Source organism: Chinchilla lanigera, unplaced genomic scaffold, assembly GCF_000276665.1.
Source record: "Chinchilla lanigera isolate Chin_1 unplaced genomic scaffold, ChiLan1.0 scaffold00054, whole genome shotgun sequence".
In the NCBI taxonomy this organism is placed as follows: Eukaryota; Metazoa; Chordata; class Mammalia; order Rodentia; family Chinchillidae; genus Chinchilla; species Chinchilla lanigera.
The window spans coordinates 9183475-9210365 of NW_004955455.1; the positions used below are offsets into that span (position 1 = coordinate 9183475).

The 26891-nt window shown below is 53.1% G+C and overlaps 1 protein-coding gene across 3 annotated transcripts in view; it reads left to right on the top strand.

The window, feature by feature from the left end:
• Positions 1 to 26891, top strand: part of Foxn4 (forkhead box N4) — a 27961-nt gene extending 1070 nt beyond the window's left edge. For 2 of the 3 annotated variants that reach the window (XM_013520288.1, XM_013520289.1), the window contains exons 2-10: positions 1206 to 1294; positions 16494 to 16639; positions 18322 to 18446; positions 18547 to 18660; positions 18964 to 19091; positions 19679 to 19775; positions 20712 to 20919; positions 23403 to 23795; positions 24993 to 26891. In XM_013520288.1, the coding sequence (XP_013375742.1) occupies positions 1209 to 1294; positions 16494 to 16639; positions 18322 to 18446; positions 18547 to 18660; positions 18964 to 19091; positions 19679 to 19775; positions 20712 to 20919; positions 23403 to 23795; positions 24993 to 25252 (1557 nt within the window). In that variant the 5' untranslated portion in view covers positions 1206 to 1208 and the 3' untranslated portion in view covers positions 25253 to 26891. Of the gene's footprint in view, positions 1 to 1205; positions 1295 to 16161; positions 16219 to 16493; positions 16640 to 18321; positions 18447 to 18546; positions 18661 to 18963; positions 19092 to 19678; positions 19776 to 20711; positions 20920 to 23402; positions 23796 to 24992 lie in introns of those variants that run through there. The other variant, XM_013520290.1, reaches the window with a different exon arrangement.

The following is a 26891-nucleotide window of genomic DNA, read 5'->3' on the forward strand; positions in this document are numbered from 1 at the left end:
GACCCCAGGGACAGGGACCGGGTGCAAGGATTAATGCACCCAGCATCCTTTTGCAACTTAATTCTTTGGGCCCAACTCATCCTCCCACTGCTCCTGAACGCATGCTCGCGGGCATGCTGTAGCTGCCACCGTTGGCAAAGTTTGAAGAGCCGCGTCCCGGAGCTTGCAAGGCTCGCTGCTGCTGGGAAACGCCCGCTCCTATCCCCTTGACCCTGCCCTGTAACTGACCCTTGGGAAAGAGCCCCCCCGCACGACTACTGCGCATGCTCTGAGCTGGACAGCTCCTGAGAGGGAAATTTAAAAACGGTTGGAACTGAGACAGCGGCCAAATTGCGGAACGCGAGGGGCGAGCGCGAGGGAGCCCCCTCCGGAACCCCCTCCGCCCCCGGAGCGCCGGCCGAGGCGGCCCCGCGAGATCGGCTCCAGGTACCGCCTTGCAGGCTCGGCTTTGCGCTCTCCTCCCGGGCAGCAACCTGGATTGCATTTCCAGGGTAGTGACCCTGGTGCAGGGCTGCAGGGGTCTCCCTCGGATCCCCCTTGCTCTTTCCAAGAAAGCCCCCCAGTGACTCTGCGGGTGGAATTGATCAGAGGCTGCTGGGTTTCTGTGTTCTTTTCAGGCTTGGAGTTTCAGAACTTAGGAAGTTCGAAGATTTTTTTTTTTTTTTTTTTTTTTTAATAAGGCTGTAGGTATTTGTGGCAAGGATGGTGGTAGTAGTGGTGGGGGGACTGGTTTGCCAGCCAGGACATGTGGCATTTCTAAGGGCATTTCCAGGGCAAGAGTCGTGAGAGATTATTCCCTTTGCAAGTGGGAATTTGGCTGCCCCGAGAAATATATATGACACACCAAGTTTCCTTTTTATTCTTATATTGTAGGATTTTCAAACTGGTTATAGGTGAAGTTCAAAACATAAGTTGGAAGGGAATAAAATTCATCAGATTCTTTGTTTCAAGGGCACATTTTCAAGATCTTGACATTTGGGTTCTAGAGACTTCCCTCTGCCCTTCCCCCTACTAATTCGGAAGAACCTGAAATTTCATTTGCTTCTAAAACCTCAAAGAATTGCCTGGGATCGTGAGCTGTGATGCCCAGGAACGCTCTGTTCTGTTAGCTGAGTTCCATCCGAACTGTGTTAGAACTGTGGGTTTCTGTTCTGTCCACATTGTGGCTGATGAAAGCTTTGTTTTCTGCTTCTCTTTTCCCCAAGGAGATGATAGAAAGTGACCTCTCATCCATAATGTCAGGAATAATTCAGAACTCAGTGCCAAATCACCATCCCGCCCCACAGGAATACAGGTGAGGCTTTCAACAACAACCAACTTTGTATTTTTAATTGCTTAAAGTGTTTATGTGCTGTTTGTGGTTTCTGCAACTATTACTTCACTTCTGTGATTTTTTTTTGCAGAACTAGAAGGTCTTGATTTCAGAGTTGGTCTCTCTGAAGATGTCTGGGCTTGTGGCCTGGCACAGTGTGACCACTAAATGCCTGTAGTTTCTTGTCCCTTCCAAAAGAGGGCCCCTTTGGGGTTAGTCTGTTTGGTCATCCTGATGACAACAGCAACTATTGCTTCTCCTTCACTGGCTCTAGCAAGGGCTCTAGGAAATACTGCCCCAGTCCCACCTTCCCCCAAATAGAAAAGCTCTTTGCAGGGGAATTGCCTTTCCTCTTTCCTGGATGTTGAAAAGCTGTGTACCAGAACTGGCTTAGCGTAGCTGTGTGACTTTCAGCATGCGCTTTACCTCTCTGAGCCTCATTTCTTCATCCTGTAAATGACGCTGTTGAATTAGGTGATCATAAGGTCTCTTCTAGGTCCCACAGGTCCCAAGAGTCAATTAGATAAATTATTTTCCTAATTGAAGATAAATTATTTCTTGAATCGCGATGTAGCAAGGTTCAAGTACAGGGCTGAGGGGAATCTGCAGAGCCCTGCCCTTCTTGTCCTTAAACCTCAGAGCTGCTGCAGTAGGCCCTGTGGGCTCAACCAGTCCAGCCTCCTTCTTTCACAAATGGGGAAGGTGATGCCAAGAGAGAAGAAGCTTGTCTCAGGACACACAGCCACTGGGAGGGAGAAGGGAAAGGAAGGGCTTAGATCCCATCCCTGTCTTTCCTCCTTGGGCCCAAGGAGGCCTGAGCTGGTTCCCAGAGCCCCAACCTCCAGTGTAAGCACCACATCTGGGCTGAGGGGCCCAGCACAAATTAAGGAATAGGGAGATGAGTGGAGCTGGTCTGGGAAGAGCAGGCTGTCACCTCAGATCAACCCTGTTTACCTAGGGGCTGTCCGGCCCCCTGGGGGCACTGCAGCTCCTGAGCAATGAATGCCTGCTGGGGCGGTCTGCAGCCCCCAGTTAGAGGCAGGCTGCCTTCTAAGATCCAAAACGAGGTCACAAATCCAAGTGGGTATTTGCAGACAGCCTGGGGCTCAGACAGCATGTGCCCTATCACCTCAGCCAGAGAAGCTGCTCTGTTGAGCCCCATTGTACAGATGAGGAAACGGAGGCTCTGAGAAGTGAAAGGGCTTTTCTCAGCATCACACAACTAAGATCATCTGGGCTTCCTTCCAAGGCTAGTAGGGTTTAAATAACAATAGGGGTGGGGCAGTATGAGGGTTATCACCCTGGGCTCTCTGGAATCTATTACAATCCCAGCCTCTCTGGCTTGAAGAGCCTCAGTTTTCATCATCTGTAAAATGGGAATACAAGCTGTACACACTGTGTGGAGTTGTAATGACAACTAAATCACCATTTCTGGCTCTGCCACTTGCTAATGCTGTGATTCTGAGCAATTTCTCCTCTGAACTCTCATTGGTTTGTGGAGTGAGAGTAACAAAAGCCAGGGCTTGAGGGTTAAATGAGGTATTACCTACAAAACTGCCTGGATCCCAGCAGGTGCTGGAGTCTGTCTCTGCCTTCTGCCTGGGTGCCCTCTGTCTAGCTGTCCTCCCTGAGGGCCAGCTGCAAGTACTCAAAGCCATGGGTTCTTATTCTTATGGGAAAGAGCCTCTTCAAAGCCCAGAGGAGGTCAAGGGGTCCAGCGGGTGAACAGTTGCCCGGAGTCACACAAGTGCAAGTTCAAAGTCCTCACCTTTAAAATGGGCATAAGCCAGGCATGGTGGTACACACCTGTGATCCCAGCACTCTCGGAGGTTAGGCCCAGGGGGTCGCAAGTTCGAGTCCAGCCTGGGTAACTTAGCAGCAAGGCCCCTCTTAAAATAAAAAATAAAAAAGGGCTAGGAATGTAGCTCAGCGCAAAGGCTCTGGTTCAGTTCCCATTCCTGCAAGGTGGGGGTGGGGTACGATGAGGACACATCCCTCAAGCACTTGCTGGGATGATTAAATCAACAAAACCCGGAGCAATAGCTATATAACCTGTAGTCACTGCTGCCAGCACCAGTTTGTTAGTATCTAGCTTCCTGTGCAACACAGGTCCATGGAGGCCCTTGGAGTCGGGATGGGTGAGGGCAGAATCTCTGAATCCAGGTGCTCAAGCACGGCCAGCAGGGCTCAACCACCAGACTAAGCCCCTATCACATCACATAGTGTCTGGGGACCTGGGCAGATGCCCCTCTCCAAAATCAAACTGGGGGCTGGGCATGGTGGCGCATGCCTGTAATCCCAGCACTCGGGAGGCTGAGGCAGGAGGATCTTTGAGAGTTTGAGACAAGCTTGGGCTACAAAGTGAGCTCAAGGCCAGCCTGAACTGCATAGTGAGACCCTGTCTCAAAAAGACAAAAAAAAAAGGTTTACAAAATCAGAGCGGGGCAGGCCCACAGCTCCACTGGGGGCCTGGCAGTGTGTACCGGTTCACTGACCAGCTGGAGGGGTGGGGTTGGGGTGAGCAGGGATGAACCCATCGCTGCCAGCACTGGATCTGGGGATGTCCCGTGCCATGCCTGGCAAAACCTTTCCTACTTGCGTGGATTCTGGGCTGTTTTCCTTGTCCAACAGCCAGGCAATCCAGAAGGCAGAGAAACCATAATGACAATAATAATTGCGGGTGGCAGGGGATCCTAAGCCCTTTAGTACTTGCCTTTCCTGCCCAGGTGCTTAGCACAAATCCCAGCTAGATCCTCAGAAGCTGTCCCGTAGGCACTCTCGTGCTTATCCTGTGGATGAGGAGCCCAAGGACCAACTCGTTTAGGCGCCTTAGCGAGATGTCCTCTGCGGACGAGCACGGGGCTGGAGCACAGGAGGCTCCACCGCTTCCTGGTTGTGTGATCCTAGGCACGTCACTGCTGCTCTCTGAACCTCAGTTTCTTCACCTGGGAAACCATCAGGGAACCCATGCCCAGGAAGGCGGGAGCACTGCACCCGAAGTGGAGTGAGGCATTCGGCCCTGCTTAGGACAGAGTGCTTTCTCTTGGGAGGGGAGTTTTATGATTCTGCAGCAACTCTCGGCTTCCAATCACCATTTTTCTGCCCTGAATAATAGCCTGGAAGAAGTTTATGGGCTTCTCTTTCTCCTTCCTACAGTCCCCAGGGAATGCTTCAGCCCCCATGCAGCCTGCTTTGCACAACCGCCTGGCATTCCGTCCCCTGGGGCCCTGTTTGGCCGTTAACTTTCAATGCCTGCGTGCAGGGAGGGCAGGGCCAACAGCCGGAGGCAGCAGCCCTGTTCCTGGGGAGCTGTCAGGAGTCAGCAGTGGGCCGAGACAGCAAATTGCTAGCAGCCTCTGTGCGGGGTCACTGACACGAGAGCAGAGGCCCTGGGTCTGGGGCCCGGGGGCGGTCCTGACCCTCGTCAGAGCGCTGCAGAGGCGCACGGGACTCATGCTTCGCTTGACTTAGCCAGGGTTCTCCTTGGCTCAGATGGTGGGGCACAAGTCCACCCTGGGAGGCGCTGAAAAATAATTAGGAGGCACCTGAAAAATAATGCCTGGCACCTACGCAGCTCCCGAGCAAGCGCGCTGGTCCATGTCACGGTCACAGTAACAACCAGGAGGCAGGTCCTGGCACTGTCCCAACCGACAGACAAAAAGTACGGAGGCCCAGACATGATTTGCCCAAGGCATTTAGGGAGGGGCAGAACTGCGGGCTAGCAGCCACCTGCCTTGATATTTGGAACTTAGTCCATGGGTCAGGTCCAACCAGTTCCTTTCATAGACTGAGACACTCAGGCCTCTTGGACCAGGAGGCCCAGTGATCTTCCACGCGTGAATACCTTGTCCTGGATGTTTACGTCCTAGAATCTCTGTCCCTGCCCTAGGAAGTGAGGTGACCCTTCTCCCGTCTGGATGGTGATTTTCTCTTCTGTGGCTTGAAGTGCTGGGCACACAGGAGATACTTACTGAATAGTAACTGAGTGGATGAATGGATGGGACAATACTGCACAGAAAGCATATCTGCAGAAACCCGGGGAGGTCCCTGACCCTATGTGGGCCCCATACTGTATTTGGGGAAGGGATGGTTTGACCCCCGCATATGAGGAAGCTCATTCATTAGTTGTAACCTGGGAGTGGCATCTTCCCAGGAGTAGTAACCCTTGCCATATCTTTACATCTGCCATGCTCAAGGCGGGTAACACTCTGTCTCAGCTACTTTATGGACAAGGAAAAGGGTGGCCTTCCTGGGATCCAGCCTGCTTTTACGGTATTGCAATTCTTACCCTGAGAAACATGCGTGTGCACATACCACACAGCAAGCCCCAAGCCAGCTATTAATCCAGAAGGGAAAGATATTTTTTTTTCTAAACTAATCAAATCATTTCACATTACACCCACTTTGGGCTCAGCAGGGAATTTTTGAGCTTCCTCAGTGGTGGATCATTTTCTTTTTCCTGTGAACGGTTAAAAAGATATCACAAAAGATATGTTTGCTAAATAAACACCCCTCCCGAGGTGCTTTGCCCATTTGTGTAACGGTTGGACTGGAAACAAGAATGGTTTGTGTTTGTGGTGATGGGACAGCTTCTTATCAACCACATCTCAGGAAGGTGGCAATACCTCCGTGTTGTCATCAGGGTGGAGGTGATGGCCCAGGGTCGGAGCCAGAAATGTCCCTGTGCCCCTGGCATGGTGGTCTGACTTAGTCATCCCCTCTGGTGACGGTGGGAGGCAGGAGGAGAGAACACAGGGGGAACTTAGAAAGAAACCTTATGAGAGAGCTGAATGTGTGCTGGGCCTTGTCTGAGACGTTATCTTCCCTTATCTTCACATCTGCCCCCCATGGTGGAATCGTTATTATTTCATTGTACTTATGGGGAAACAGGCATAGCGATGAAGTGACTTGCCTCAAACTAAACGGCCTCAAAGGGGTTAAGGTGGGATTCGAATTCAAATCAGATGTTCCCGCTCCTCTGCACCACTGCTGTGTCACCTCTATGGAACCCAAAGACAGGTGTGAGACGTGAGCTCCAGACATCAGCTATAGGCAAAGATCCCCATGGAAACCATAAGAATCTACACGTGTGTGCTCTGCGAAGCCATGTGCCAAGCTCTTCAGCACATGTGTCTCCTCCTTGTCCCTTTACACTCACAGGGCAGAGGCCAGGGGGTCCAGTCCACCTGGGTGGACCAGCATTTGTCAAATGGAGGAATGGCTCTCTCTGGTCTTGTAAGCAGGTGAAGGCACATTCATCTTGCCCTCCAGATGAGCTTCTAGAAGGTCTAAGCAGATCAGAACAGGTATCTGATTAAGATGGGTGAGCACCTGGGCTATGTGTAGACACTAACTGTACCACTACTCCGTGGGGAAAAGACTGGGAGACGCTGGACTGGTCTGGGAGAGCTTCCTCAGGGAGATGGTATGTAAGCTGCACAGGAAGTGGAGGGTGGGGAAGGGTAGATATAGTGGGGCTGGGATGGTGGGGTCTTCTTCCTTTTCTTACTCCAGAAGGTACCAAACAAATACCCACAAGTGTCAGGCCCCAGGCTAGATGCTGAACAAAATAGGGGCTTCCTAGTCTTTGTCCTCCCAGAGCAGAAAGATGTATAAATATTTTATTGCAGATGATGTGTTCTATGGACATTCACAGGAAGGACCACTGGGATGTGAAATGGCCAAGGAGGGTGTCTCTGAGGAGGGGACATTTAGGTTGAGATTCAGTTATGAAGGAGTGCATGGAACAGCATTCTAGGCAGAAGGAACAGCATGTACAAAGGCATTTTAAGATGAATGAGAACTTAAAATGTCTGAGGAATTGAAAGACTGACAGGTTCGCTAGAGCAGAGGGGATGAGAGGGAAAGGGGGCAGGAGGAAGGGGAAAGAGATGGCCAAGGGTCAGGTCACGGTGACAGATTTAATCCTTACACCCCTGATGAGTTTTAAGGATGGTGGCAGGCTCTGATGTCCCTTTTAAAAGATCACTCTGGCTGTTGGCTGTTAAATTTATTCATTCTGCAAACTATGAGCCATTGTACATTTCCCTGCCTGTGGTTTACCTACCTGAGCCAAGAGACACTGAGGTCCTAAAGCACTGTCACCTGCAAATTGAAGACACTGCTCATTTAAGGTGGTTCAGCTGGCCTCCTGGTCAGCGTAGAATGCCTGTCCTGGATTTCAGTGGTATCTTGGTGGCCAGTGGAGTCCTTTGACCACTGTTGGTATTGTCTCAGGGCCAATTAACAGCCTGATCCTTTTCTCTTGTTATTTATCATTTATACACACACACACATACGTACATACATGGGATTAAACCCTGGGCCTTCTCACTAAGCTATATCGCCAACACCTTGTTATTCTGAGCCCAGGCTGAACTCAAAATTGTGATCCTCCTGCCTCAGCCTCCTGAAGTACTGGGATTATAGGCATGTGCCACGCCCAGCCTTTTTCAGTGTTCTCTGATCCTTTAAAAGTGACCGCGATGATGCTTTGGACTTTCTGCCTATGGCTTGGTCTGTGTCAGCCAAACTGGTCACGTGGGCAGAAGAGCTGTGGTGTCAGTCAGTCCCCTTGCCACCGACACCCTGTGTGGCTGACAGGCATCCCCTCACCTCTCTGGGCGTCCACCGGCCCCCTGGGAGATGTGGCTGACAGGTGGCTGACCCACGTGCTGTCTGGAGACCAGGGGGTGCACATCCGCAGGGCCAGCAGGAAGGTGGCCATGCCATGGCCTCTCCTCTGGGTGTTCCCAGGTCAATCAGCAAGCTTCCCCCTCGCATGCACACAGCTTGTCTGCTGGCCTGAACTCGGCCTCACGAATAGGAGTCCAGGACTGGGAAACGATGGAGATGCCCCCACTGGACGGCTATGGCGCCTCCCACAGGGCCCGCTTTGTGCCGTGTCCACAGAGGACAGTCACAGTAATGTGAGCCACCCCTGTTGGCTTGTGGCACCTGCCCGCGTTATTTCATCTGATCCCTACCACACTCTGTGAGATGGGTTGGCCCTTAGCACTCCCATTCTAGCAAAGGTGCAGAGAAGCAGATGACCACAGACAAGTCTCACAGCTGGGTGGGATTCAGATCCTGGTCTGACCGACCCCAAGCCTATGCTGGAGACGATCACTCTGCCACATTGCAGAAGGAATGGGGGAGCCCCGTGGCTGGGCTCTCCAGCTGGGGTGGGCGTAGGGTGTGATATTTCAGATAAGACACATAAGTGGGCACATAAGCAACACATGTGCAGTGGCCAGCACATACCAGGTGCTCTACCAGGGAAGGAGCTACGCCTTCACTGATTTTCCTAGTGTGCTGCCACCTTGCTGACTGGGTCTGACCCCTCCCTTGGGCACTGGCCCTTCAGAAGGTGGCCCGAACCCTCAGCACGCTGGCAGAGAAAGCGGTTGCCCATCTTCACAGGTGTGTCCCCTCAGGCCGTGTGTCAGAGCGGCAGCCTCCCCTCCACCCTGGCGGTGTTTCCAAGGGGGGAGCCGAGGCCCCGGCTGCTAGGTCAGGCACCGAGCCTGCTGTACCTCTGGCTTCTGACAAGTTTACCTGGCTTGATTGTGAAAGGGGGCAATGATACCTCTCAGGCGGGGTGTGTGCGCCTGTGTGTGTGTGTGCGCCTGTGTGTGTGTGTGTGTGTGTGAACGTATGCCCGAGGCTGGGCTTCGCAAAGCAAGAAGTGCCCCATGGGTGATGGGATCAGGGAAGGTAGTGAACCACTGAGTTCAGGAAGGGGCCCTGGAGCGCCTGATATTATTTTTGCGCATAAAGTTCTCTACTCATTAACAAGGACTAACTGTTGATGACAAATGCCCATAAGGTTTAAGAAGGGTGCATTGGCAGGAGTCACCCTGGGGCCCCTGAATAAATAGTTTCACCTGGGGCACAGAGGGGCCGCTACTGCTGTATAGGTGGGAAAACTGAGGCCTGAAGGGAAAAGGGGCGTGGCCACGATGACGGAACTTTAGAGATGTGACCCACTTTCCCTGCAGACCTCGACATCTCTGCCTCAGAAGCAACTTTGAAAGATGCTTGGCTCATTCTTCATCTAACCAGCCTGACAGGTCAGCTCCTGCTTGAAGAATGCCCCGGGGGAGGCTCAAAACTGTTGTTTTGGTCTTTGAGACCAGGCCTTGCTATGTAGTCCACCCTGGCCTTGAATTTGATCTATAGCCCAGGCTGGTCCTCAAACTTGTATCCTCCTGCCTCAGCCTCCCACATGCTGGGATTACATGTGGGCACCACCATGCCCAGCTTGTGATACAACTTTTTAGTCACATAATTCCAATTTTTCCAGAGTCCTTGCCTGTACCTTTCTTGCTGGGACTGGGGGAGGACTTGATGAGGAGGAGGGGCAGAAATCTTTCATAATGAAACATAATAAAATTCAAAATTCCATGAAACCAGATTGCATTTCCAAATTTAAGTCAAATGCCCAGTTGTTTTAAGGCAATGCAAACATGTCACAGACTTTTCTATCAAGATTGAACAGGAAGGGGGCTGGGGATTTAGCTCAGCGGCAAAGTGCCTGCCTGGCAAGCGCAAGGTCGTGAGTTCGGTTCCCGGTACTGGAGAAAAACCAAAAAAAAAAAAGATTGAACAGGAGGTTTGGGGGCACTGCTTGTGTCCATACTGGTGACGGGTGACCACTGGGCACCTGAAATGTGCCTAGTGCACCAAGTTGCAGAATCTGTACACTGTCCCCTCATTTAATGAATCTGAGTTTAAATCACTGTGCGTGGCTAGTGGCTGCTTGTTTTTTTTTTTTGTTTTGTTTTTTCTCCGGTACCGGGAACCAAACTCATGACCTTGCACTTGCTAGGAAGACTGCTTTGCTGCTGAGCTAAATCCCCAGCCCCTAGTGGCTGCTTGTTGATGCCCACAGGATCTTCTAGATTCACAGAGCGCGTTTCTTCAAGCAAGGAGACAGGCTGGGGGTGGGGGGCACAAGCCTACCCAGGCTCCAGGGGTGGCCTTCTGGGTCCTTGGTTCCGTGGCTGGGGACCCTAGGCAGGCTGCTCCTTCCAGGCCGGTGTCCTTATTGGGGAGTGGGCGCGTGATAATGATTAGTCCTGCGTGGCAGTGGGGCCACGAGATCAAGTGTGTAAGAAGCATTAGCTCAGGGCTCACTGCCCCAAACCGCGTCCACAGAGGACAGCCGACCTCTTGCCCTCGTGTGACTCCATCTGGAAAGCTGGATGTGTTTGCTCCTTTGTCCAATCTGTAATTATTAGGCACCTACTGTGGGCCAGTCCTGTGCTGGGGCCTGCGGCCTGGGCTCCTCCCTCCGGGGAGACAAGGTTCTCTGCATCAGCACAGTGGGGCACACTGGGGTTGCCTGCGCCCAGCAGGAGAGTTGGCTCTGGTCCTGGTCTCCTTTCTCCAGGCCCTCAGGCCCCAGAAAGCTGGGGCTGTGGCACCTGACCTCTATGGGGACACCGGATGGGCTCAGGAAAGGGAGGCCTGGGGCACAGAGAAATGATGAGGAGATGCTAGGAGGCACAGAGGGGGAGCAGGAAAGGCATCCACGGAGAGAGAACAGAGGTGCGAAGCACCAGGAGGTGAGAATGACGTTTCACCCCTCCCGGGGCCCAGCACCCACGCTCTGGGGTCAGAGCACGGGGCCACCTGAGCTGCAGGGGTTCAGAGTCCCGGCTTCTCAGAGAGACAGGAAGTCACCCGGGGGTGGGAGCTGCCGCAAAGGCGGATGCCTGGCTCTCCTCTGGGGAAGCCAGTGCAATGGCAGTGGGCACCAGGGCAGTGTGGGCACCAGACAGCGCAGCGAGACCGTGGGATGGAGACGGGTCCATGAGGGACTGAGGGGCCCGGAGGCCGTGTCAGAGGCCAGAGCAGAGCAGAGGCTGGACGTGTGCTCCGCGCTCCTGTGCGGGCTTCACCTGCCTGCTGCCACCTCAGGTGCAGATGAGGAAACTGAGGCTCAGAAAGATCCAGAAGCACCTCTGATGTCACCAGGCAGGAAGGTGAGGCTGGGACGTCCTTTCAGGGTCCCTCAGCCACAGTCACAGAGACAGGGAAGCTCAGGGACAGGCACAGACAAGGACAGGGTGGGACAGTGTCACGGCCAGAGGGAGAACGGGAGCAGGCGGCGGGAACTGGTCTTTGGCCATTTTGCTGTTTTTAGCCTCTCCTGGAGGTGGCCCCAGGGCAGCAGGTGGGGCCCGGATCAGTGACATGGGTGACAAGGGTCAGCGGGGCCTGGGTCTTCTCCTCACCCCGTAGCTGAAGAGACAGACCCAGAGAGAGTGAGCAGGAGAGGTCCTGGGGGTCCCAGGCAGTGGGGCTGATCCTTGCCTGTTCCTCTGAATTGCAAATGGCCTGTCATTATCCAGCAGTGAGAAACTCACTCCATGGGCTCATGCGCTGACATAGGATAGGGTCTGTCTCTCTCTGTCTCTCTCTCAGACTATTCCTACCCTCCCAGATGGCTGGCCAATCATGAAGCCACTTCACCTTCACACCCACATGCCAGGCCTATGGCTACAAAGTACTGTTGCTATTGCTGTCATCATCATCATCATCATCATCATCATCATCATCATCACCATCACTCATGCCCATTTTACAGGTGGGAAAACCAAGGCTGGGAACTAAGTGCCCTTTTGAGGGTTGACTGCTGGCAACCCAGAGTGCTTCCTCAATCTAAGTTCTGTCTGGTGTTGCAGTGTCAGGGACCCTGTAGGTCATACTCACGAAAGAAAAGCGCTAGGAGGGAGCAAGTCAAGGCAAGGCACACAGGTCCATCCTTAACAAGGGGCAGCAGGTGCTGGGAGGGAGGGAGAGGCCTGCCAGGGCCTTACCTGGCCCTGTGGAGAGGGGAACATGCTGACACGCCTCTGTGCAGGGGAGTGTGCGGGCCAGGCAGCAGGGACGAGAAACTCCCATTTAATCCCTGGGCCCTGCAATGCGCAGTGAAGGGGCCTGAATGCCAGGGAGACTGAGCAGGGAGCCAGGCTTTGGGACCAGTGGACTCCCACCACAGTGCTCCACCTGGGAGTCCTGCAGGGGTGACTGGCTACTGGCAGGCACGTGGACGCAGACATTCAAATGTGGCATGGGGCAGAGGAAGAGGCAGACCAGTGCCGGGAAGCCTGAGGCCGTGCAGGAGCTGGGTCCTGGCTGCCCACCCCCAGTAAGTGCAGCAACCCCAAGACGGGAGAAGGAGGACCTGCTGGTGCCGAGTGTCAAACGCGCGCTGGCGCCTCTGGGCCTCGCGGCAGCCCAGGTCGGGAGGCTCAGGGACCTGAAGTGACTGCACCCCCGTCACAAGCACTTGAACCTAGATCTGATCCAGAAAAGCCCGGGCTTTGCCACAGCCCCAGCCACACCGCTCCGGGCCGTCCCTGCCCCAGGTTAGAGCTGGGAGACCCCAAGGAACTCCAGGTTGGAGAGGGCCTTCCTTTGTGTTCCCGACTCCTGCAGCGGGTGGTGGTGCTGGTTTGCTCAGCCCTGGTACTATGGAGCCCCGGACTCAGGCTGGGGCGCCTCCCCCAGAAGACATCTATTATCTGCCTGGTCCCCCATCAACAACCCAAGATTGGAGCGGAAAGACTCGAGTTCTAGTCCTGGTGGCCTTGCTCACAAGCAAAGAGGTTTTGCTTTCACCTGCCTAGCCTCAGTTTCCCCGTCTGAAAAGCTGGAGTGTCTACTCTCTGTATCCTTCCTAGGGCTTTTGCAAAGACCCAGCAGGTGGAGGATAGCTCTAAAAGTGTCAGACATGACAGTCATTGTCACGGCACTCTCAGGCTTGGGTACGCGGACTCACTCTGGCATTTGAAGGGCCCCCACTGCGTGCAGGGATACCAGGGGCTGAGCACCAACCCTCAGCGAGCCACAGGCAGGCGGAGGGCAGGATACCGGCCGGCATAGGTTTCACATGCGCGGTGCAGCGTGGGGAGCAGTTAGGGTGCAGAGGGCACTGAGCTGGGGGTGTGGGAGGTACAGGCTGCCCAGAGGAGGGGCTGCTTTTGGGTGGGGCCAGGGCCCCTACCCCACCTTTTTCTGGGCTATCAAACTGTGGGCACCTGGCTGCCCTTCCCGCAGCCAGGCTCCCCTATCTGCAACGCGGCCTCCAGGGACAGATGCTCCTGGTTTAGGTGGGAAGGAAGAGCGGGAGGGTGTGGCTGGCAGGGCCTGCAAAGGCCCAGCTGGAGGTGAGAATGGTGCATAGCTGTGCCAGGCAGGTGTGGAGCAGGAGGGTGCAGGAGGCCCAGGGCCGAAGGAACGGGGAGCCAAATGGGGCTCCCGAAAAGTGAGGAGAGAAATAAAAGGGTAACCAGGGCTGCACCGGTTCCTCAGCCCCCACCATAGGCTCAGCCCTCGCTAAGCACTTCCGGGGTAATCCTAACTCCATACTGACAGGGTCGGTGTTTTGGTGACAGCCCAGAGCCTCCGTTTCCCCACATGGAAAATGGGGGTGGCATAGAACTCAAGGTCTGCCATCCAGGAAGTGCTCGATAAATAGAAACGGTGGTGGCAGAGGCAGGTCTATGTAACCCACAAGTCTGAGGCTTTCATGTACTTCCGGACCCTGGAATACCTGGCTAATGTTAACAGAGGCATTAATAGGGGGAGATTTAGTAGCAGCTAAATAAATGCTCACATTACAATTATTGTTAGATGCTGTTCAAAGCGCTTCATATGTAATAACAAACTTAACTTTCGTAACAACCTAGGAGATAGGAACAATTATTTCCCTCATTTTACAAATGAAAAACTGAGGCCCAGGGCGATTAAACCTGTGGCTCACGGGAAACCAGGACAGAATCTAGGGCTTAACCCCACAGGTACTGCCTATGGAGTTCACCCACGGCCAGAGATTTGGATGCACGATGGTGTCTAAGAGCCTGGTTTTTTACAAGCCTCCTCCAACCACTCAGGGGCTTTGTAGGATCTCTGTCCTGAGAAAGCTGCCAGCAGGGAGTCACCTGCGCTCCTCCAGGATCCAGCAGAGCAGGGGGGGCAATGGGGAGCCACAGCAGGTTATTGAGCGGGAATGGGGCTTGTACCACCAGACTCTGGGAGGTTGGCCAACCACGGATTAAGGAGGGGACGGTGGGGGCACCTTCAACAGTAGGCGGTTCAGCAGGCCCTGCCCCTCCACCTCACCCGCCCCCTGCCGTCTCTGAGGGCCTAAGGGACAGATGGCATCATCCAGGCCTGCGGCTGTCACTCAGCCAGATGAGTTACGATTAGGCGGAAGGGGTGGTAGGTGGGGTGCATGGAAACAATAGCACGGGGGCTTTAGGACAATGGGGCCACGTGCCGCTGGGGCAACAGTCGTTCGTCATACAATGGGCCTCCGGGGGACAGCAGCCGGGCCAACCGCTGCCACGACATGACATGGGCCAGCCGTGTTTTCAAATCATCTTCGGGCTGTGTTTTCCTATGAGGCAGCCAATGGCAGAGATCGCCGGACAGTCACCTGATGCCAGCTGCGTGGGCCATGGGCCCTGTGACAACTGAGCAGTGGTGGCCATAGCAACGCTAATTGTGGCCCTAAAACACAAGGGGGGAAGGAGGGAAGGGGAGGGAGAGGGAGAGAGAGAGAGGAGAAGAGAGGAGTGGAGAAGTGGGAGGAGGGGAGGGGAGAGAGCAGGAGCTGAAGGCAGCCAAGAGGTGGAGGACAGGGCCACAGCCCCCTGCACCAGCTTTCGGGTGCACAAGCAAAGCAGACGCCGCACTTGGATGCCCTGTTCTCTCCCTCCCTCTCTCCTGCCCTCGCTCTCTATGAAGCCCTAACATACCTGCTTTGGGAGATTGGAAGTTGCACTGTGGACCTTTTACAACAATGCTGCCCAGCTGCGGGGGTGGCACATTCAGTGGTACTGGCGAGGGCCCTTGGGCCAGTTTGAGGCTGCGTGACAGCCCAGACCAGATGCCACTGTGAGGCCTGGTGCTGTCCAAGCCGAGGCACACAGCACTTCAGGGGCACCAGGATAGCCCAAATTGGGTAACTGTATGGTTCCCACAATGGCGGTCTTTTTCCTTCCATGGATAGCAATGTTCTTGTTCATGCACCTGTTGAGGTGGTGGGCACGGGTCCGACCTGGGGAGAGCTCTTACCTCAGGCTGTACTGTCTGGTTCTGGCCCCACCACTTCCTATATGTGTGGCCCAGAGCAAGTGCCTCAGTGTGCCAGGCCTCAGTTTCCCATCTGTAAAAGGGGGATAGGGACAGATTGCAGGTCTCAGGGTGACTGCAGAATTGTACAGGACTGAACTGCTGAGCTGGCTCTCAACTGCCTCTCCATGGTGCGTGTCTGTCACCATGTTCCATGCCACCCACACAGGCTACAGCATGGTTGGGAAACACCCTGGACCTGGAGGTGGGCAACCTGGGTGCTGTCGTGGACCCAATTCTGACAGGGCAGCTGGGAAGGACCCTGTTTACAGCCCCAGACTGCTCTGTGCCATGGGGTCCCCAGGATGTCTTATAGTGCTTGTCTTCCCCCCTGGAAAATGGGAGTAGGGTGAGGTTCCCTTATCCAATATATTTGGGATCAGAAGAATTTCAGGTAACAGACTGTGTTCGGATCTTGCAATATTTGCACTTACATAATGAGATGTCTTGGGGATGGGACCCGGGTCTAAACACAAAGTTCATTTACATTTCATTTATACTCTACGCACATACCTGAAAGGTGAGTTGACACTAGACTTTTTGTGTGCCTGCATGTTGATTATGACCCGTTATGTAAGCTCACGGTGGAATGAAAAGGTTTGCATTTTGGAGCACTGTAGATCTCAGAATTTTGGATTAGGGATGCTCATTCTATAATTACTGTGTCATAATAATATAACGCCTGCCTCCTAGGGTGCTTGGGAGTGTGGAACGGGTCCATATGTAAAGGACATGGCCAGTGCCCCAGCAGTACTGTAGTAAGTGCTCAGGAACGTCAGTGTTTATCGCTGTGGCAGTAGGTGCTAAGTAGGATGTGGGTGAATGGAGGAATGATTTGAGGGTGTGCCATCTGCTGCTGAAGGGGGACTCGGGGACCGGGTGCCCACACCCAGGCCTGAGAAGGGCAGGTTGGAGGGCCAGAGAGGCTTGGGGTGGTGAGTCAGGGTTAGGGAATGCTTCCAGAAATCCAGGGGGTCCCAAGGAACTGCCCAAAGCTCTCCCTCCCGCCCGAGCTCCCGGCTCCTCCCCGCAGGCTCCTGCCTTCCTCGAGTGACGATGACCTCCCTGGGGACCTGCAGTCGCTGTCCTGGCTCACAGCGGTGGATGTGCCTCGGCTGCAGCAGATGGCAAGTGGCCGCATGAACCCTAGAAGCCGTGGTGTGCCACATGCACACCCAGGTAGGCGTTGAAGGTGGGGCAGGGGAAGGGTGGAGGAGGGAGGGGTGATTCCTAGCTCTGCCTCTTCCCTGATGTTTGGCTCTGAATAGGTCCCTCTGTCTCTCTGGAGCTCTATTTCCACATCTGTAAAATGGGACTAAATTGACCTTCCACGGAGGGATTCACTCAGCAACAAGGATAGTAACCAGAAAACTGTGGCCCAAGCCAAATGCAGGCGTGGCCTGTTTTGCATGAGCTAAGAATGTTTTTTAAACCAGGTGTGATAGTGCATGACAGTAAGCCCTGCACTTTGGGAGGCTGAGGCTGGAGGATTATAAATAGGAGTCTGTTCTGGGCAGTATAGCAGCTTAGCAAGACTGTGTCTCAGAAAAAAAAAAACCACAAACAAACAAACAAAAAAATGGGCTGAGGATGTAGCTCAGAGTAAAGGCCCCAGGTTCAATCCCTAGGACCAGAAAAAAAAATTTATCAAAAAATAAAGTTCATTGCTCCTTTTGCTAGAGGACTAAAAATCGTGGAGCACAACAGGTGGTACATGGCAGCTAGTTGCAATCACAGCAAGATGTTGAAGAAAAACAAAATAATGACAAAAAATACAATCACCACAGCACGTTATAAGTGCCAGGTGTTGAAATATCAGAGTGTAGAAGTATTTCTTTCACTGGGAAAAATGTTCTTCAGCAAAATGTATAAAGCAAGGTTCAGTTAGCAAACCTTTTCTGCAAAGGGCCAGGAAACACGTAGTTTCGTCTTTGTAGGTCAGTCTGTCAAAACTATTCAGCTCTCCTGTTTCGGCACAAAGCAAGCCAGAGAAACATGTAAATGAGTAGGTGTGGCTGTATGCCAATAAAACTTTATTTACAAACCAGGCAATGGGCCAAATTTGGCCTGCTGGTCAGTTTCCTAACCTTAATCTAGAATCCCAGGGGAGAGCGGTGTGATCTTGGGCAAGAGCTTTCTTCTGTGATCTATTTCTTCATCTGCACGGACACAACACAGTAGATATTCAAAGAGGGTAAAATAAGGCAGACCCCTCCTTTGCCACTGCAGCTCAGCAGATGAATGTTGCCTGATTAGAGGTGGCTGCCTACAGTCAGACTGGTACAGTGAGAATCTGGGATAGAACAGCAATGTCTGTCACAGGCCCAGCATAGGGGGCAGGGTTCACATCTGCTATTCCTGAGCTAATTCTTGGCAGAGGGCTTGGTAAAGGGGAGGGGAGGCATAAAAGTATTTGGACCTTAATGTAGAAGCACTGGGGAGCTAGGGAATATTTCTGAGGAGATAATATGAACCATGAGGTGGTGCTTTAGAGAATGAATGACAGGACTCTAATATTACCTACATCCTCCACCTCCTCAGCACTTATGATGGACTCATATTTACTGGGATTTTATCATGGGTTCAATAAGGTGGTATTTATTAATACTTGATAGATGATCTCATTTAACCCTCCCAACAATGTAATGAGCAATACTAGGAGCACAAATAAAAGGGGGAAACTGAGGGTGCCTCACGCTCACACAGCTGGTAGGAACGCCACTTTCTACCACTGCACCTCCACAGAGTGACTTGCCAAGTGTCCACCCTGTGCCTGGTCCTAAGGGTGGGGAGTGGCTGTAGTCCCCAGTCCTAGCCGCCATCCACGCAGCCCCACGGCTTCTCTGTGTTCTCTCCTGCAGGTGCCCTGGATGGGACAGCTGGCCTGCACGTGGCAGCTGCCCCGGGGCCTCTGCTCCACAGCCCAGCTGGCATGGCCCCACGAGGCATGCTGAGTCTGGGCCCCATGACTAGCCACGGGGCCAGTGTGAGTGACATTACATGGGCTGGGGCGCGAGGGGGTGTTCCCCTGGGCTGGGATGCTTGCTGCCACCCTGACCCTCTATTCCTTCCTCTCCTGGCCCCAGCAGGTGAGCCAGTACCCAGCCAGGGGCCAGCCGTCATCCAGCCTGCAGGATGCATCACAGCTCTACCCCGCTACCATCCAAGCACAGTTCCCACTGCCTCCTGGGGTCCCGCAGGTACGACGGTTCAGAGAAGCCCTGGACACCGGGGCAGATACCGGTCTTGGGCCAGCTGGGGATCTCTTTGAGGCTATTTACTGTCCAGACACATGGGGGATAAAATTTCCACGATGCCGTGTCGTGAAATCATCCATTCAATTTCCCTGCAATTCCTGTCCTGGGCAGAGACAAGAGTGCTTTCTGTGGCTGTAAACGCCTGCGCCACACCTTATAGAGAGGAGGGAGCTTCAGAGACTGGGGATGGGGGGGACTGTGATTGATCTGTGCTTTCTCACCTTTTCCCTCTACTGCCTGCGGAAGTGTCCTTCTATGGGCCTCTACAGCTCTTCGTTTGGGGCGCGGCCTCCCTATGCCCAGGCCCACATGGCAGTGCATTCATCCCAGGAACCGCATCCCAAACACTACCCCAAACCCATCTACTCCTACAGGTGAGGTTCAAGGGGCTCAGGGAGGAGGAGCACAAAGCGGAAAGGGCTGCACCCAGAGCAGTCAGACAAGCGGGAGAGGTGACCCAGACTTCCATGGGGGAGGTTTGGGGCAGTGGAGAATCCCCAGGTGGGACTAGTCTCACAAAGGACCGCCAGGGGGCAGTCTACCCATTGGGGGTCAAGAACCTACTTCAGATACTGATGCTTCATTATGCAAAAGCTGTGTGTCCTCAGGGCCATTCCTTGGCCTGTTTGAGCTTCAGTTTCCTCAAATGCAAAAAGTCACCAAAGTAATAGTCCTGTGAATCTCCAGTGTTTGGGGAAAGGGGAGCAGCCTAGGTAAAGTCTAAAGGCCCTAGACATTAATTATGGGTATAGGATAAAAAGAGGGAAAAAAAAAGAAGTGAGGCCAGCATCAGGAGAAGGGCAGGGGGTGGGAAAGACGGCCCTGGAAAGGTGTTGAGCGTGTACACCGTGTGACGGGAGAGCTTGTACACGTGGGGGCAAGCAGGGCAGGCTTCCTGGGAGAGGCAACCTCAGGCTGTCAACCTGAGATCCCTTTGTGCTCCCTCATCTTTTGTCCCCAGCTGTCTGATTGCCATGGCCCTAAAGAATAGCAAGACAGGCAGCCTGCCTGTGAGCGAGATCTACAGCTTCATGAAGGAGCACTTCCCCTACTTCAAGGTGAGGATTCCCACCCATGCTTGGGTGCTGGAGCTACCCTGCTCTTTCCCTGGTGCTGCCAGAATACAGGGCTGGCCGTAGGAGAAAGAGCCCCCCGCCGCGTCTGGCTCCCAGTTATATCTGTATATCTACCACTAATGACACATGCATATGCATGCACAGAAAGGCTTTTGAAAAGAGAAAAGGGCATTTGAACTGAGCGCTGATGGATGAAGAGGAGTTCACCATGCACCTCAGGATGGGGGGAAGGGGTAGGGGGGCCAGTCCACTTACTCAGCATTGACTTAGTAAACTGTATAATGCAAAACACACACTTGGCAAGAGCCCTCACCTCTCTGAGCCTCAATATCCTTATCTGTAAAGCGGGGAGAACAGCCGGTTGGCAAGTTAATGAGGGTTCTGCTCATAAAGATCTCAGTGGCTGCTGGCACACGGTTTGACCATTAGTAGTGCTGTCCTTGTCAGCATCAAAGCAAAAAGAAGAGCAAGGGGCCAGAGGGTACCAGGCTGCAGACTCCCTGGCCTGGAAAGTATCCCTAGCAGGAATAGTGCAACATCACGCGTGTGTATGCAGGGTCTGATTATACTGCAGCATGTGGTCACCTAGCAATAAAGTGAGCTTAAGAGCAATTTGCATCTAATCCACTTGAGCAGCTACTCACTGATGAACGCCTTTCTCTCTGCTGGACGAGGATTCAGGATGAGTTAGTCAGCGGGCGTGGGCGGCGTCCATGCAGTATCAGCAGGAGTAGCTGACACGCCCTCCCTGTGTGCCTCCCTTTTGCCTGTAACTTGAGGCTGAGTCCTGGACGCTGCCCTGTCATCCCCGCCATGGCGGTGTCCTGTCTTGCCAGGCGGGAGTTTGAGGGCGCCCAGGCAGGAAGGGCTTTACCGGGTGGTCTCCGAAGGGGTTATGAGCGCTGCGTCTCCCCACAGACGGCTCCCGACGGTTGGAAGAACTCTGTGCGGCACAACCTGTCCCTGAACAAGTGCTTTGAGAAAGTGGAGAACAAGATGAGTGGCTCCTCACGAAAGGGCTGCCTCTGGGCCCTGAACCTGGCCCGCATTGACAAGATGGAGGAGGAAATGCACAAGTGGAAGAGGAAGGACCTGGCCGCCATTCACCGGAGCATGGCCAATCCAGGTGAGGCCTGGGTAATCCCACCACGCATGCGCACATGCATGGCCCTGTGCGCATGTGCACAGGTGCGCATGCGTCCATCACCCCCGCTGCCAGGCACGTGCATGCCTCAGACACGTTGATGGGAAGCAGGTGTGCAGGGTGCCTTACCTACCCTTCCCCCATGGCTGGCAAATTGTGGAGCCTGGGATATAAAAAGCTGTCAGCTCACCATCACGTCCAGTTGTTTGCGCAGAAATGCCATGCCGCACAATCAGGGGATAGAAGAGCATTTGAAATTAACACCCAGTGTGGGCTGGGGTGTAGGAGATAGGTGTCTTCCTATGCAGTGGGTGGGGATGTAAGTTGTGAAGCTTTTTTGTGGGCAAAATAATGTGTCAAAAACTGGCAAAATGGCCAGGCTTGGCAGTGCAGGTCTGTAATTCCAGCTTTTTGGGAGAATTGCAAGTTCGAGACCAGCCTGGGGGAACTTAGCCAGACCCTGTCTCAAAATAAAAAATCAAAGGGGCGAGGGGTATAGCTCAGTGGCAGAGCAACATTGGGTTCAATCCCCAGTACAAATAACCCTCCTGCAAGCTGTCCCCGTGCATTAGTCCTCTTATTTCTCTTCTGACAGCTTGTGATGAGGACATCAAAGATTTGAGGAAAAAAAAGTATGAACTGAGTTATCCACGCTCACTTTTGGTTGTCCAATAAACAACTGAAAGCCATCTAAGCATTCTACAGTTAAAGATAGTGCCATATCATGCACATATTAAAGATAAACATTTTAAAATATTTTTGTAATACAAAGAAATATCAATACAATAAGTAAAATGGGCAGAATATTAATCATTATACCGTACACAGCAGGACCATATTTTAAAATGGATATGTAAGGCGGTTGTGATGGCACATGCCTGTAATCCCAGGACTCAGGAGGCTGAGGCAAGAGGATTGTTAGTTTGAGGCCAACCTTCACTACATAGTGATTTGAAGCCAGCCTAGGCTACAGTTAGACCCTGTCTCAAAAAGCCTATACACACACACACATGTTTTACATATCCCAGACCCATTTTTACCCAAAATACACAATTTAGAGAAAGAATATGAATGTTCATCTGGGAAGAAATACAACAAAAGCTTTTTCTGTGAGGAGAAACCACTGATAATTTTTATTTTATTATTCATTTATGTATTTCTGGCTTTGAGCTTGCTAAATTGTTTTAGATGGCCTTGAACTCATGGTCTTCCTGCCTCATCCTCCCAAGTGTTTGGATTATAGGTTTATGCCACTATGTCTGGATTTCTGATAATTCATATATTCATCACGTACTTCCGTATTTGCTACAGCTTTTACACTGTTCATGAATTACTTTTGAAGATTGCATTTGAATTTTTTTTAATTAAGTGTGTGAAGAGGGTCCATACAAGGGGAACTATACAGGTAGGCTACCTCTGGCCAGTCCCAGGAGCTAGTGGTCTGGCCCTGGGGATGCTGTTGTCTGAGGTTTGGTGTGAAGGTGCTGGAACCCGTTAAGAAGGTGGGGAGACAGGCTGCAGCAGGAACCAGCAGGTCCTGGCTGAGGGCAGCACATGGTATCCACCCGATACAGCTCTGGGACCTGGCTTGAGGGCCAGGGCTGGTTCTGACCTATGCATAGTGTGGGATCTTGGGTAGATCATTCCACCTTCTAGGTTCCAGGTGTCCTCATTTCTAAAGTGTGCGCTACTCAAATAGATCTTAGGACCCTGATGGTCCAGCCTTGGCGTGGTGTTTCGTTCAGTGAGACATAGCCAAGAACTTGGTGCCAGCCATCATTTCTCTTTCACTTGTTTCTATCCAGGAGTATTAAACAGGGTACAGGGTTTGTTTGTCTGGTTTTGTTTTCAGTGCTAGGGGTCAAACCCAGGTATTGCACACATCAGGAAAGCGTTCATATCCCCCTGGTCCCTCTTTTTTTTTTTGAGACAAAGTCTTGCTAAGCTGCCTGGGTTGTCCTTGAACTTGTGATCCTGCCATCCCAACCTCCTGGCTCGCTGGGATTGTAGCCACATGTCACTGTGCCTGAGGAAGCATATAGTTTCTAACCCTTAGCAACACTTCTTAATCTGCGGTTTGTAGCAGGGAGTGGCTAGCTTCCTTTGTACGTTAAAAGTCTTGTCCCAGTCTTGTGGGATCCGGAATCCCTGCCTCAGCTCTCTCTTGCTGGGCTCATCTGGGGTCAAGGGAGTGCTAAGGTAACAGGCCTGTGCTATACGGCACCGACCAAAGGAAGCGTTCGTGTTGTTTGCCGGGGCCTGTCATTAATCAAAGGCTCCACACCCTTCCTGATGTCACTATGTGCCGGGTATGATGCCATTTCACAGATGAGGAGATAGAGGTTCAGAGAGCCCCAGAGGCAGCTGAAGTCACACGGGTGGTAGTGCCGGGACTTGAACCCAGGCCTAGGCTGGGATCTAGTCACTGCAAGGTATTCTTAGTGACCTCTCCCATTTGCTTGCAGAGGAGTTGGACAAGCTGATCTCTGATCGGCCAGAAAGCTGCCGGCGCCCTGGCAAAGCAGGGGAGCCCGAGACCCCTGTGCTGACCCACGCCACCTCAGTGGCCGTGGCCCACAGCTGCCTGGCCGTCTCCCAGCTCCCACCACAGGCACTGATGACTCTGTCCCTGCAGTCCGTCCCCCTGCACCACCAGGTCCAGCCCCAGGCACATCTAACCCCAGACTCCCCAGCGCCAGCCCAGACCCCGCCTCTTCACGCCCTGCCAGACGTGAGCTGCAGCCCCATCTCCCAGCCCGCCCTGGGCAGGGCCCCCATGGACTTCATCAACATCAGCACCGACATGAGCACCGAGGTGGATGCCCTGGACCCCAGCATCATGGACTTTGCTCTGCAGGGTAAGGCTGGAGGAGTGCGGTGGTGGGAGCTGGGTGGGGAGGGACCAAGGAGACAGGGGAGCACAGGACTGTCTCATCCAGGCCTCAGAGCCACAAAAATACTAGCACATTGAGCAACTAATAAGCGCTTCCTGTATACTGGGCCCCAGGGAAGCCTTCCTCAGCATCATCTCATCCCAGCCTGCCGTGTCCTCAGTGGCCACTGCCATTTGATGTCCTCATCCTGTCAGTTGAGACACTGAAGCAACAGGAAGTGTCCTTGGCCCGAGGTGACCTGGCCAGTCAGTATGGAGCTGGGATTTCAACCCAGGTCTGTCTGGCTCTGAATTTTTCATCAGTAACTGCTTCAGCATGCATATGCCAACCTTAGGTCAGGTCACACGTGACCCAGAGCTTGCCACATGGTCATTTTCAGTAACTAAGATGTGACCCTCTGGAAGGCTGAGATAGGAGGGCTGCAAGTTCAAGACCCGCCTGGGCAACTTAGTGAGACCCTGTCTCAAAATAAAAAATAAAACAGGGATGGGAAGTAGCTCAGTGTGAAGGACTAGGGTTCAATTCCTAGTACTGGCAAATGAATAAATAACGAACAGGATGTGAATGAATGAATGAGTGAACAAAGTGAAAGAACAGGCGAGGTCTCAGGTTTCAGTGAAGGCTCGAAGTTTGCCCATTCGCTTGCAGCTTACACGCGTTCTCCCGCTGTATTCCAACCAAGGCCAAAGCCGCATCTAGCAGCTCCACCTCTAATGAGGATAGCGGACAAGTTAGCAGGTTAGTTAGTCAGTCAGTTACAGCTGGGATCCTTCCTGCCCCTCTCTCTGCTGGATTGCTGTGTAAACGTGCTGCAGAGGAAACATGGTTTTGTTCTCCTGGCTTTGACTGTGAGATACCACGCAATGAGAACTAAGTGCTTTTAACATACTCTCTTGTTAAACCCTTATAACCACCCTCAGAGGTAGGTCTTCTGATCATCTGCATTTTATGCTGAGGCTCAGAGACAGAAGTGACTTTCCCAAGGGCCCACAGCAGGAAGAGGCAGGCTGGGGCTGGAACTCTGGTTCCTCCACATGCTTTATCCATAACATATGACCTTCAACACCGTGCGTGGTCTGTGACTCTTCCCTAAGACAGGGATTCAATCTCAGGTCCGTTTTACCTGAAGCCAGCTCACCTGAGTGCTTTTGTCTTTGCAAGGGAACCTCTGGGAAGAGATGAAGGATGAGGGCTTTGGCCTGGACACGCTGGGGACCTTTGGAGACTCCCCTCTTGGCTGTGATCTGGGGGCCTCGGGCCTGACCGCCGTCTCTGGCAGCAGTGAGCAGTCTTTCCCAGATGTACAGGTGACTGGGCTGTATGCTGCGTACTCCGCCCCGGACAGTGCGGCTTCGTCAAGGGCCACCTCCTCCTCCCAGTACCTGGGCACCCCGGGGAATAAGCCCATCGCCCTGCTTTGAGCTGATGGCCTCATCTACCCCCAGGGCCCTCCTGCAGCAGGCCTGGGCAGGAAGGACTGGCCTGGGTGTTCCTGGAAGAAAGAGCACCTTGCCCTCCCACAGGCCTCACCTGAACCTTGGGTGAGGCTTCATGCTGGTCAAGGAAGCAGGTCCTCTCAGCCTGGTTGTGGTCTCTCTGGGCTACTGGGAGTTTCTGGGGTCCTCCCAAGCTTGAAGGACTGAGGAGAGTCCAGCTCAGTCTTTCCCTTGCCTCCAGGACCTGAGATGCAAGGCCTGGACAGGCTTACTCCTGAGGACGGGCCTGCTCCAGACTGGGCCCCTCTGTGAGCTGCAGCCCTTGGGCACATCATGTAAACCCTCAGTGGGAAGTGGGGAGGGGAGGCCCCTTACTTACTTTTGTGGGGTGGGTGTGGGGCACACGCTGAGCTGGATGAAACCTCTCCCTCGGTGTCAGAGGTTGGGCCCGAGGCTGGAGAGGGGCTGGCCACCCGTGGGACGTCTCCCGGACCGACAGGTTGAACTCTGCAATGATTCCTGCTTGGGCAGCTCCAGCCCCGTACTCCAGCCCCCATAGTATGGTAGGATCTCATAGTGCAGCCTCCTGGGCCGTGCCAGGCACGGAGACCATGTGTAAATTTATTTATATTTATTGTGACGCATTTTGTCACCCTGTGAACCCAGCCGGAGTATGAGACTTCTCCATTCTTCCACATGTCCCAGCTATCCTAAGTCCTAAATTATCAGTGAATCCCATCTCTCCCTAGCTTACCACTGCTCGGCAGCCTTGGGCGTCTTTTTAGAACAAGTAAGCACTTTGGATAACTGTGAAACGTTCTATTTTTAATACTAGAGACCAGATATTTTTCTAACTGTCTAGTCATGATTCAGATTACTTCCTATGGGCTCCTGAGAAGGAAATTGCCATGATCTGGGGCTTGGGGACTTCCTAACAGCCAGTGGGGCTGAGAATGGGAGAAATGGGGCAGGGCTCTTTTGGTACTGGGGCTCAAGACACCCCTAAACACTGGGGAGGAAAGTCAGCAGGCTGGGGGCCACGTGAAGCTGGCCCACATGGTGCAGAACATTTATTAGCACTTGTTTGCCTATTTCTTTGCCCTCTGCCCTTTTTATGATTCTTCTCCCTTTCTTTGCCAATGACTGATTTTCCAACTGGCAGTTCGCGGGGGCAGTTGGTTAGCGGCGACAGTGGTGAGCGGCTGGGGACAGCTTTCCCATTGGAGGCAGAAGCTGCCATTCCAGCAGCAAGGGCACCAGCCTCCTCTCTCTGCCACCTGATGTTTGGCTTCTGCGTCTGGGATGCCCAAACCTAGAGCCGGGATGCTCTGACGAGTCACCAGCCCAGCCAGGTGACCTCTCTGTGAGGTTGGCAATAAGCCATGGCTCAAAGGCCCATTGTTAAGTCCTTCCCAGTTCTGGAACCTTCTGCCGAGCGTCACAATCTCTAGACAGAGCCCAGCGCATCTGTCTGACTAGCGTTGCTCCGCTACATTGTGTGCGACGAGCCCCACAAGTTGTTTCAATTGTTATTAATGAAGAACCCATGTTCAGGGAGCACCAAGACCCTGTAGGTGTAGAATTGGATGACTAAATGTCTTCTGTCAATAAAGGCTGAACAGCG